This window comes from Telmatherina bonti (assembly GCF_933228915.1).
Source record: "Telmatherina bonti genome assembly, chromosome: 7".
Taxonomy (NCBI): Eukaryota; Metazoa; Chordata; class Actinopteri; order Atheriniformes; family Telmatherinidae; genus Telmatherina; species Telmatherina bonti.
In genome coordinates this window covers 33,245,783-33,258,862 of record NC_136625.1, presented here as the reverse complement: position 1 = coordinate 33,258,862, position 13,080 = coordinate 33,245,783, and the positions used below count along the sequence as shown (strand labels likewise).

Genomic DNA, 13,080 nt, shown 5'->3' with positions numbered 1-13,080 from the left:
CACTTCTTATTGGTGTTTCTAAGTTTTATATTTCTGTCTGAATTGTTGCTTTATCATGCGGACGAATGGATGTGTCATCCAAAGTGCATCCTGGAAGCTATGATACAGTGACCACAAGCTAACTTAGCGTGCTATCAGAACATTGTATCTGTTCGATCCAAACATGTAAAAATCAATGATATGTTAAGTTGATTTATAACTGAGGAAACTTTCTCTATCAATTACAGAATCTCTTTGCATCCTAACTGTGTGACATTAACAACTATTTTAGCTACTTAAGTTGCTGTTTTGAGACGGGATTTCTGAACCTTGTTTTTATTGAAATGTCAGAGTAACAGGCGCAGAGTCGTTGTGAGTTCCTAATCATGTCTGAAAGGCACTGAGCTAATGTGGTAACTGGAAAACGTTGTTGCTTCTGGATTAAGCCTGCACAACGGGACAAAAAGACATACATTGGAAGGATTGGTTAGCATTTGGTTAGCAGGTGAAGCTGGAAAGCTGATGTTGAAACAAGTGTGATCCATTTACAGTTCTATGTCATGGTTACAGCGACGCTTGTCTAATGATAAATAACATGAGCTGCAGCCTCCCATCTCTCCAGGACCTTTATGTCTCCAGGACTCTGGGACAAGCAGGCCGGATAGCAGCTGACTTTTCTCACCCTGGACATGGACTATTTGAGCCACTTCCCTCTGGCAGACGGTCCATTCAGACCAGAACCTCTCGCCATAAAAACAGTTTCTTCCCCTCTACTGTCAGACTAATGAACAGAATACCTGAGCTGGACACTTATAACTCCAGTCACTTAAAGAAGTCATGTCACATCACTTCATCTATTGTACCGTCAATTTGCAGGGTCGTTCGAATGCCACGGTACATATCTGTGTGTATATATCAAGCGCAACCTCCGGCGGTTAAAAGTGAAGCCTATGCGGAGGTGCATGAAGCTGCAATTCCCCCTTCATCCACTAGGGGCTGGCTGCAAATCCCCATAGACTCCCATGTTAAAAAGGCCAACTTCCAAGCAAAAATAAACATGTTTACAGCCTGGTTCAAAAATCCATTTTAGGTTTATAGGTTTATAGGTCAGGTTTACCTTCATGACAACTGTGGGGGGAGAGAATTTTTTCCTAACTCGCCCGTTTAAAAGTAATTTAATCTCGAAGTTCGGCATATTTAGGGGCGTGTCCTTTTGATTGACAGGTACCAATCTTCGGCTTCGCTTAAGAAGAATGTAGAACAACTGTGGTTTTTGACAGGTTAATAACATGACTTAGCTTTAGCCCGCTTACCTCCGTTAGCTGGTTAGCTCCCGTTATCTCTGGGTTAGCTCGGTTAGCTTTTAGCTACAGAAAGCTTGGAGTGCGCTTGATGTCAATCATCCACCATGACACTCACAGCCCCCTTTTCAGCTCCACCTCTTTGTCCATATTTGAATTTTCCGGGCGAGACGACGCGCATAACGCTGCTAACATGGCGATTGTAGGAACCGCCCCACCAAGCTTCAACTCAGCTCTTCATAAACCTCTGGGTGACGTCACGGAGACTCCGCCCATCTCTTTATATACAGTCTATGGGATATATATACTAGATTATTTTCATCTATTGCACTGCCAATTTGCATGGTGGTTCGGATGCTACTGTACATACTGTACATATCTGCATGTCTATATACAAGTTTAGATTTACCTTTACTTGTTATTATACATTTTTAACAAAAAAATTATATATATAGAGAGAGATATAGAGAGAGATATAGAGAGCGATATATATCTATATATCTATATATCTATATGATATATATCTATATATCTATATAGATATATATCTATAGATATATATCTATATAGATATATATCTATATCTAGCTGTATTTCTGCTTTCACATTATTATTCAGTGTTTTTATTGTTATTTTTATTATTCAGCACCTTATCACTAAAACCAGTTCATAGTTCTTAGTGAATTGTTCACAAACAGTGGCTATAAAAGTCTTTCTGATTCTGAATACTTTCTATGTCCATCCACACCTAGTGCTTCTCAAAAATGTGTCTGCTCATCCTGCAAGTATGATCATGAGGGATCCTTATGTCCCACCTTGAGGATCAGCTGATGGCTGACAATCTGAGCTTTACTCGTTTCCTTTAGTGAAACAGAAAGCAGAAATTTGTTTTAAAAATTAAAAAGGAGACATAGAAATGTAACAACTCTGCTTGAAAAAGAAAAAAATAAAGTAGGAGCAGTGATGCTTTTACTATCAGATTGCCACAGCCCTCTCCTCAACCCAGCTAGACCCACCACTCCTCCCAAAGTCCAGTTCATTTATTCTGATATCGTTTTCTAAATGATATCAAGTCACAACAGAATTCATTTAGTTACCTTTCCTCCAGCTTTATTCTGTTATTAATCTGCTTTACACAATAAATTAACTTGCACACACACACACACACACACACATGCACACACCCCCAAAAATAAATAAAAAGATTAGGATTATATCATTATCAGTCATTAATCATTAACAGTCTGACATTCAGCGTGTGACTCAATCAGTCCTGATATGTCCGTCGTCTTTCTCTTTCATTTTCATTCTCTGTCTCTTCATTATGAACTAAATTGATTTTATTTTTAGCCCAACCAGACAAATCTCCCCAATAAATAGAGGTAAACTCTGGTTCCACTGAACTCCTGTCGATTTATTTCCATTATTTATCTGGTTAGTTTATTCATGTCTTCTTGGATTGTTGATGCATGGTGTTTGTCAATAACTGGACAGTTCTGATCTGTAAATGAAAAACTTTTCTAATAAATAGATTAAAAACAGAAAATAAAAGCATAATTAAATCTTTTTCAGTCTTGTTTGCAAAGAAGCATTTTGAGTTCCAGGTTTTCAACAGCGTCAGGTTGCGATTAAGATGAACAAGTTGAACTTTTTCTCTTTTTCTTCATCTCTGTTCACACCAGGTGTGTTCTGAAGGGAAGCTGAAGATCCATGGCAGCGAGTCCATGGCCGTGAAGCTGCACAAACTCTGGAGAGCGCCAGTCAATGCCAGGCTGTGAGAGCTTCTGCTCACTTCTACTGCGGAAATTCAGAAAAAAAACTCAGTTTCTCTCTTTGAATTAGACCAATTAACAAGTTCATTAATTCTTTGATAACATGATTGGTCTCCGATGACGGAAACCTTCGCTTGCAGCTGAAAGCACAAAGCTCAGCTCTGTGTAGATGTTGGTCTGATCTGAGGCATCAGGGGGTTCTTTAGAAGTGGAATTCACACGACACACCATGTTTTATTAATCCTCCAGTCAGAAAACTTCAAAGTTAAGCTGCTCGGGGTTTGAAGCTGTTTTGAATTTAATTATTTTCTGAAATCCTTTTGCAAGTAATCTTTGAAAAACTGCAATTATTGTAATTTTAATGAATGAAAATTTTACTGATGACAACGTCTGGAGTTTTTCTCCCTTTAAAAGAAAGAGCGGGTGTGTGATTGATCAAATGAATGTGTGTGTGATGATTAAATTCAAGGAGTTTTTCAGGGTTCAGAGTTATTGTCTGAAGATGATGAAGTTCATGTGAACAGAAATCACCCATGAGATATCGCACGCTCAACCTGTTATCGAAATGATGTATTTTTAATTTTGTGCTGCCATCTGGAAAAATGAGATTTACTGTCTCTCAATTTAATTAAAAGACAAAAGACAAATTAAAAGACAAAATAAATGTGTATGCAGCCGTGTAGTTTTGTTGGCATGGCAACACTCTACAGACGGGATTTCACTCATCACAGTTTGTGTCCTCGTTTTTCAGCCTTTGTGTCCCATTTCCCTCATTCTTCTTCACTGGTCCAGTTTCCCAGTTTCTGGCATGTTGATCCAGACTTTTCCCTCTTGACCCCCCCACTGCATGCAGTCTGTCACATCCAGTCTGCTCTCCTCATTCATATCTTATCACCTAGTTTACCGTCCTGTCCCTCAGCCAGCTGACCGGCTGGCTGGACTCTGATGTACAGCAGTGAGCTGCTCTGCATCTGTGGTCAATACGGATGAGCTGATGCGTCTTTAGCAGATAACAAGTACGAGGTGGTGGGCTTGGCTGAATCTCAGCAGTTCACACTGACCTAATCTGGTTTGGTTTACCTCAAGTCATCTTTGGAAGCTTAGCTAGCGCTTTTACTACTTCAGGATTATATTTTCCTGGGAAGTAAAAGGAAAGTTTAAAACACTCTTATTCAGTATTCTGCACTGTTTTAAAAAAGTCCTATTAGCTGTGGGGAAGGTCCCTGTGCATCATCATCATCCACTCACCTCCTTCACATCCGTGCTGCTCATCAGGCTGCTGACACACATGTGGAACTTGTTTATTTCCTCCAGTCAAACTATTACTGGTAAATTCTTTATTAAAGAAACCTAAATGTGTGGAATGAATATATTTGAGCTGTCAGTCATTCACTGTGATGGACTGGTGTCCACACTGCAAAAACTGAAATCTAAGTCAGATTAAAAATCTTAAACTGAGTCCACATATGGGTTTTTTTTTTTTTTTTTTTTTTTTTTTTTTTTTTTTTTTAAAGGTAAGATAATTCTTAGTTTTTATGCCAGAGAATTCCTCTTGTTTTAAGAGTATTTTTTACTTGTTTTGGGAAGTCTTGACAAGCCAAATTTTCTTGTTCTGTTGGCAGATAATTTATCTTATTTTATCTCATTTATTTATTTATCTTATTTATTTTATAATTTATCTTAATTTCTCTTATTTTAAGCAACATTTACCTAATTGTTGTATATTTTTTTCTTGTTTTTTAAGGCTGAGTTTTTGCAGTGCAGGTTAACCCTGCCTCTTGCCCAGTTAATACTGGGAGAGGCTCCAGCTTCCCTGTGACCCTTAGTTGGACTAAGTGGTTAAAAAAAATCAGAAATGAATGAATGTCAGTCATTCAAAATCTTAGGAATAGAATAACTCACTTCAGTTTCTTGTTGTATTTACTCACCTGAGGTTGAATGACTTTATACACACACACACACACACACACACACACACACACACACACACACACACACACACACACACACACACACACACACACACACCACTTAGAGCTTCCTTGTCTTCATTTTAAAATGACATGCATACACAGCCGTGTCAAGCCAGGTGTTTATTTCCTCATTAATATACAGTTGAAGAGACAGAAGTTGGGTCTGGAGTGCAGAATAAGGTGGGGGGTGTTTGGGTGTATGAGTGCATTTGAAAGAGAAGAAGCTTTAAAGTCAACGAGACATTCTGGTCCAGACAAGTGCTGGAAATTTTCTCTTCTTCAGACCTCTGTAAACCTCAGAGATGGTTGTGTGGGAAAATCCTGGCAGAGCCGCAGTTTCGATAATATTCCGACCAACATGCCACAGTTGAGGTTACCTACATCTGATGCTCAGTTTGGACTCCACCGAGTCCTCTTCACCATGTCTACATGACTAAATACATTGAGTTCAGTATATTCACGTATCAGCTGACCTCATTATTCAGACACATAACTAATCGGCCATCGGATTGGCTGATCAGTTATTAGCTATTTGCGTTCACAGGCAATTAATCAGTTATAATAAAAATAAAAAAAAAAGGATGAAATTTGTATAATGTTGAAATTATTTGTGTTATGTGTAATTTTTTTTTTTAAAACACCTTTTTGGGTTTTTTTCTTGCAATTCTTACTAGATGCATTCATGTTGTCTCAGGCCTGAACTGCCGCATTTTACCTCAAACATCATGAAACATAAACATCCCAAAAAACACTGACAAGACAAACACGATGCTTCTGTATATTGATATATTTTTCTTTGCTTTTCCATTATACAGAGTTTTGGACTACATTGAAATGTTTAATTAAACAAAAAAAGAATAGAAGTTCTCAGAAACACACTGGCACGAATAGCAAACTATGTTGTTTCTTTTAAAATCTTTTGAAATACATACATGTAGAGCATACGTCACATCCATATGAGCAGAGTACCGCGTGTGGCCTTGATGCTTGTCTCAGTATAAATCAGCAACGTCCTGATTGCTTCTCCTTTGGTCATTTAAGGCAAAGAGGGACAACAGTGTGAGGCAAGGACAAGTTGAGAAAACATCTTCATAGGGACAAACACTCCACTTTGTTTCATCATCATCAGTTTGCTGTGTACTAATGCAGGTAAGAGGTGAAGGACCCACATGGGCTTGGGACAACAAGGCAGAGAAGAGAAGTGTGTGGAAAAGACTTTGATGGGGAAACATAAACTGTGAGCTGGAAATGATAGAAGCCAAATTGGACTAAAGTCTCAAGTCCAGTTGCATTTTTCCATTTGCTTTTTAAGCTTCCGCTCATTTTATAAAATGGTTTATTGCTGAACCTTTCCAAGCAAACTTCAACCAATCAGAATTCAATAAATAAATATTATGTTGAGTTTATTAATCGTTAGCTGTGTTTTGTAATATTTTGCATATTTATGTCTGTTGGAGAAAATGTCCGAATGCGAAGGATGAGAGAGCTTCAGCAGCATGCCTCCGTAAAGGTCAGAAACAACTCTAAGCTGCTCATATGTTAAATATCTTGTTATCATGTAATGGATGGGTTTTAATCATGCGAGTTGTGCAGGCTTGTGTTCCTGCTGGTGAATGAAATAGGAAGTGGCTAATGGTACGCAACGGAGATGTTAGACATCCGAGTTTTATCTCAGCTCTAGTGCTTACAAGTCATACTTTATCAGGGTTTAACCTAGTAAATAGGGTTACAGAGGTATTGGGTAATTACTGCATGGGTTAGTGTCTTTCAACTGGCAACAAGTCATCTAACCCCAACTAATGCAACAAGCTTCTCATTTCTGAACCAACCATGTGGGAAGACACATCCTGTGGTCTTGGAAAAGATGTTAGTCTGTTTCAGAAGGGCAAATCGCTGGCATCAAGCAGAGAAACTACTGAACTGGGTTAATAACTGTCCAATGCATTGTTAAAAACTGGAAGGATAGTGGAAAACCATCGTCCAGGAGGAGATGTGCACAGAAAAACATCCTAATTAATCGTGATTGGTGCTCACCTAAATGTTTGGTGAAATCAAATTGTACAAAAACAACAGTAAAACTCGGGTTATGTTTTAATAGTGAAAGTCAGAACATTTCCACATGACCAACGTTAAGGAAACTTAAGGGTCTGAACACCTGTGTAGCTGTAAGAAAACTGCTAACTGGAGCAAAATGCTTCGTTTTGTAAGGAAGCATAAAGACTGGGCTCTGGAGCTGGAAGAAGAAGGTCACATGGTCTGATGAGTCCAGATTTCTCCTGTTCCAGAGTGATGGGGGGGGGCATTGGGGTTAGAAGAGAGGCAGATAAAGTCATGCAGCCATCACACCCAGTGCCTACTGGACAAGCCTGTGGGGGAATTCTATGATCTGGGGTCGCTGCAGTTGGTCAGGTCTACGTTCAGCAACATTATGTCTGAATAATGAGGTCAGCTGATACCTGAATATACTGAATGAGCAGGTTATTCCATCTGCCATGATGGCGCGGCTTTATTCCAAGATGACAACACCAGGATTCCTGGGGTCAGATTGTGAAAGAGTGGTTCAGGGCACAGGAGACATCACTTTGGACATAGACTGGCCTGACCTGAACCCCATGGAGAACCATAAGGATGAGCTGAAGGCGGCTTTGTGCAGCAGTCGGACTGTCTCATCATCACTTCAACATGTTGATGAAAAAATTAACTAAGCATTAGATAGAAATAAATATTGTGACATAGCAGAAGTTTATCAAAACTTTGGGTGATTCCCAACCAACGTAAACGAAAGGTGTTTTCCTGCCACCTAAGACGCACTCTGGTCGTCAGAGAGCCAGGAGACCACCTTTTCATGTTATCCACAACTTAAAAGTCTGCTGTGAGGTCATGTATTTACCATGTTGTCTCGTCATTTACATGCTTTACTGAATCTGCACATCTAAGAGAATTATTTTCCATCTTTTTTATTCAAGCCAACAGAATTTTGCTTGAGATTATTCATAAGAAACACAGAGACAAAATCGCTGCATAAAACTTCTGCCAATGTTATGCTAATAAAACGTTCCATATCGTAACAAAATAAGAAGATAAAACAGAAGATGTATTTTGGTCCACGGAGGGATGGAGACTTTTCATTAACTATGAAGTGGATTCTTGGGTTCAGTAAATAAGATCTCTTCATCTGTCTCATTTCTCAGTTGTTTGGACGTTTTTTTTTTTTATTTTTTTTTTTTATCATCAGGCTACTTCCACAAACTCTCCTAATTCTTCATATCAGTTCTGGTTCAGTCGTCTTCTCGCCTGCTACTTTCAAAGCCAATCAGATCTCTTTTCTTCAAAACTCTCGTTATGGATATACAACAGTCCGCCTCCATCTTTTCTTAATAACAGAATACCCCCCATCTGTCTCTTTTAATCCGAGACGCTCATTAAGACTCTAAACGGGGTGACGACCTTTCCCCTTCCTTTGTTCGTGTCATTACGCCACCTACATGAGGCATCGGGGTCCAGTTGCCAAACAGAGACAATTCTTACACATCAGAAAACTGAATTCCCTCTTTCTCATCTGTCTTTTATGATCCGATATAAGCTACGATGTTCACCGGTTCTTTTTCTCTGAGATGTGGTAGCTCAGCTGTGAGTGAATCTTGCACAGGATCCATTCTTTGTTTTCGAATGTCAGTCACAGCAGCAGACTTTTACTGCTGCTACCGTATAATACTTCTCTGATAAATATGTACACACAAACAGAAACAAAAGTGGGTCATCATAATGATAATGTAGAAAATAAAATAGTCTTTTTTTTTTTTTTTTCCCCATCTCTCGCTGCATACATCCATGGTGAGTGGCTGTCCTTGGAGGAGAAAAGCATGTGAACTTTAAGCAGTCATCTTGGCTCTTTGATGCATTTTTCTGTCCTCCCGGTTCTGCAGCTGTGGGTGTATGAGTAACAATTACCCGAGCAAATACTTCTATACATTTGTCTCCAGCCCATTCATGTCAACAGAGCAGTGGTCCTTGTCCCTGTGCTCTCTCTTGTGATGGACGCCGTGAGAGTGCTTCTTCTTCTCTACTGGCCGAATCCCCTCTTCTAGCTGGATCAGGCGAGCCACATCTGGGGAAACGTGGTCCTGCTTGTTGCCCGGTGGAGGCTGGTAGCAGCCGTTCTTCTGGTTTTGATACGACATCATCTGCTGGATGCTTATCATGGGTTTTGTTTCACATATCAGAGGCACCTAATGGATGAAAAATCAAAAAAGAATGTCTTATTGTTAGATACTCAATCCAGAGTACCACGCTTGTGATAGCCAGAAAATAGCATTTGCATTTAAATGGAAAACACATTGTAATTAAAAAAAAACAAAAAAAACTGCAAAACAAAAAAAATTACTTGCAAAAACCCAAGAGACTGGCAGAAAAAGACAGAAAAATCCATAGAAATCTACATGACCACCATTCTTGAAAGTTCAACAAGCAGCCGACTAATTGATGATTGGTAAAGGTGTCATAATTGGATATAAAAGGAGCATTTGCCATTTGATCTTAAAGTTAAACCAAACAAACAACAACATAAAAGCAAAAGCAAACTTTAATCTTTCAACATCCTCACTGCAAGATACTGTGTAAAGAATAAGGCAGTCTGGGGTAATCTCTGGGCATAAGAGTTAAATATGGAAATAAATCTTAGGTGGACATGATCAGTTAGCTCAGTGGTGGTACTACAAAAGTACCACTTGTATCCCAGTGAATAATGTAGCCATAGAGGCTTAGAAATACTGTGGTCCCTCGTCATATCGCAGTTCATCTTCTATGGTCTCGCTGTTTCACAGATTTTTTTTTGTATTTAAAATAGCTAATTTAACCCTTTATGAGGCAAGTGACTATTTTTGATCACTTCATTTTTTTCATATTCAGCATGAAACTTTTTTTCTTTTTTTTTTTTTGTTAATGTAACAACAGAATGGAGGTCTTGGTACACACCAGAAAGACAATTTTAGGTAAAAATTTCTAATTTATAGGGATTTAATTAAGAGCCCTATAAAGGGTTAGATAGTGTTTGTAGTTCCACTCATTACAGTTCTCCAATATCATCAAAAGTGGCATGTCGGTGTATAAGAACATTGCCACGCAGAAAAAAAGAAATGCCAGTGAGAAATAAGACGGCAACACCCAGGCCTTCTGTGAAAACGATGTTACAGATGACGGTGGGACGCAGCGCCAACAGAGAAGCCAGAATATACTTTACGGGGTGAGTAATTATAATGAAATTCATGTTAAATATATGTAGGTTTCTGAGAGTGTATAAAGTATGTGAGAATGTTGGAAATGTTCATGACAGTTTGGGAAAGGTTTATAAACACTCGTGAGGAAGGATAATTAGGCCTTAACATGCATTTGAACTGTAAAAAAATTTAATAAAGCTGTAATTTTGGGCTTTTTATTAATCACAGAGTGTTTTCAGAAAGTAACCTCTGTAAGGAACTTGGGACCACTGTATCTTGAAAAACCATTTTCAGTCAACATGGATTTGTAATCTCAAACTGTTTTATATAAGGAGGTCTTTCTGGGCAAGCGCTAACGTTAATGCTAATGTTAGCTAATGCTTTTTGTTGCGCTTCTATCTGCAGAAGCTAAAGATGGAGAGCATCCAGCTGTGATCTGTCATCAGCTTTTGAGAATGCTATATATGTGCTGCGAGACCTATTCTGACTTCTTTTATTTCCTTTTAGCATTTCAGATTTGTTTATGTTTTCTAAATGAAATGAGTTTAGCTGGCGAAAACAAAAAGAATAATTTCCTTGGATGAATATCTTGTAAATAAATGTTTAAACAGGTTAATAAATGAAAAAATAAACTTTGGAAAAGTGGTCTGTTTACAAGTTGATTAATGTTCAGAGATTTTAATGAATAGATGCGGCACATGGACTGCTATTAGAATTCATATGCAGCATCTCACAATGTCAAGGTAGATGTTTATTTACACTGATATTTTTATACGCACATTCAGTGAAGAGATAAAGTAGGGATTACAGCAGGGATCTTCAAGCCAGGTCCTCGAGGGCCGGTGTCCTGCAGGTTTTCCCTGCTGGAACACATCTGATGCAGAGCCAGACAAGCTCCGCCCATATCTGCTGCACACACACCGATTTGAATCAGGTGTGTTGCAGCAGAGACACTTTGAAAGCCTGCAGGACACCGGCCCTTGAGGACCTGGATTGAGGACCCCTAGGTTACAAGTTATGTTTGTGTGTGTGTGTGTGTGTGTGTGTGTGTGTGTGTGTGTGTGTGTGTGTGTGTGTGTGTGTGAAAGACAGACTGGACTCAGGTGTGTATTTTTAAACTGAAAGATACTTTGGCTGTTTTATGTTGTTTCATATGTATAATTTATTGTATTATATCGCACTTAGTGCTGGTCTTTGCATGAAAAGTGCTTTATAAATTAAAGTATTTACAATATCTCAGTGCATCATTTGAGGCTGTACAATGGTGTGGTGTTTTTACTGTAACTGTTTCATTACAGCACAGTGTTTCCTGCTTTTGACTGGGACTTTACATGCTAATTTACATGTTCTTGCATGATAAAAACTAAGTGCCAGCATAGGTTTTATCTCTACGTACACCAGCTTGTTCTAATAGTCTACAGGCAGGCATACTGGGTGAACTGGTCCACACTGACCCCTAGTAGATAATGTGCACATGCATGTTTGTTTTTCTTAATTATCTCCACATTGACCCCGTGATTGACTGATGATGACCTCCAGCTCCTCCCATCACCCTGAACTGGTCTAAGTAGGTGGAAAATGCATGGATCTTTTATTTATTCATTACAATTATAGCTAAAAGGGTTTTATAGTTGTAGTTTTGCATGAAATGTGACGATACGTAAAGATTTTAAATATCAACTACAAATGCCTAGATATGTGCTTTTTTACTTCATTGCAAATAGATGAGATGTATCTCAAGTCTGCACAAAGCAACAACACCTTTTCTATTCTATTCTATTCTATAGTCATTTAGCAGACGCTTTAATCCAAAGCGACTTACATCTGAGAGTGAGAACAACACAAGCAAGAAATCAAATAGTAAAGGACATCATAGACATGTGCTGTTGAGACTGCTGCGAGTCCAGTTGGACACAGGTGTTGCCATGTAGCGCTACAAGCAGAGATTTTTTTATTTTTGGAAAAAGATGATTAAAAAAAACAAAAACTAAGGAACAGAGTTGTGGATTTGTCCTTACACCAGATCTAGAGCCTCTTACTGATGTGCAACCAGGTGAAAGGATAAAAAACATCCCAGTTTTTTAAAGTGGAACTATTATGTGCATTTCAGGCTAATTTATTTTTATTTCTGAGACCAGAAGAGCTGGGATTGATCGAGTTATTGTCACAAATGGCTTTATTTACTTCAGACCGACCCTCTCCGTAGGCTGTCAGATCAGCCTGTGGGCAAAACGAGTGGATTGAGACTCTTCCGCATTAAGCTCCGCCTCCTGCCACTGCGCTACATCGGGAACACGCACCGCACCTGCTTTGGCCATCATTGTAACATCTCATAAACAGAAGGATTAGGCTCATATGAACTCAATAAAAAAAACAAAATACAATGTCAACACAGCCCTACATGTTGGAACCTGAATCAGAGCCTGAAAACAAAGTGGAAAACAGCAACCCACAGCAACGAATGCAGCAGGATGTCTCTCTTTGGTAAACTCACCAGCCATCGTTGGAAACAACTTTATCCGACGTTTTCCACCCGCCTGATGTATTTGTACATGCCCTTGTTAACCAGTAGAAAGTAAACAATCACCGAACCATATCCCCCGGGAAGTCACAAGGATTTTGAAGTAGAAAAAAACTCTCTAAAACGATGCGTTTTTTTGTTGCCATGGAAACTGAACGGAGAGTGCTGGAACTCAAACTCAAACTTGCATTTAGATGATAAAAAACAGTGCCATTCACATGTCTGATGAGGATTCAACACTGTAACACTGTAGAAAGCTCAGAAAACTTGAAATACCATAATAGCACCCCCTTCAAAGATACTCCAACTGAGTCAAAG

General features: G+C 38.9%; 2 protein-coding genes across 2 annotated transcripts in view; one reads left to right on the top strand and one right to left on the bottom strand.

The window, feature by feature from the left end:
- The window catches only part of scp2a (sterol carrier protein 2a), a 34,606-nt gene extending 30,906 nt beyond the window's left edge, over positions 1 to 3,700 (top strand). The window contains exon 16 of the mRNA XM_079243966.1: positions 2,963 to 3,700. Coding sequence (XP_079100092.1) covers positions 2,963 to 3,058 — 96 coding nt within the window. The 3' untranslated portion in view covers positions 3,059 to 3,700. The remainder of the gene's footprint in view (positions 1 to 2,962) is intronic.
- A 5,290-nt stretch (positions 3,701 to 8,990) lies between these two features.
- slc1a7a (solute carrier family 1 member 7a) overlaps positions 8,991 to 13,080 on the bottom strand; it is a gene marked incomplete at both ends in the record, with an annotated part of 43,598 nt that continues 39,508 nt past the window's right edge. Inside the window, one exon of the mRNA XM_079243646.1 lies at positions 8,991 to 9,254. Within this exon, the coding sequence (XP_079099772.1) occupies positions 8,991 to 9,254 (264 nt within the window). The remainder of the gene's footprint in view (positions 9,255 to 13,080) is intronic.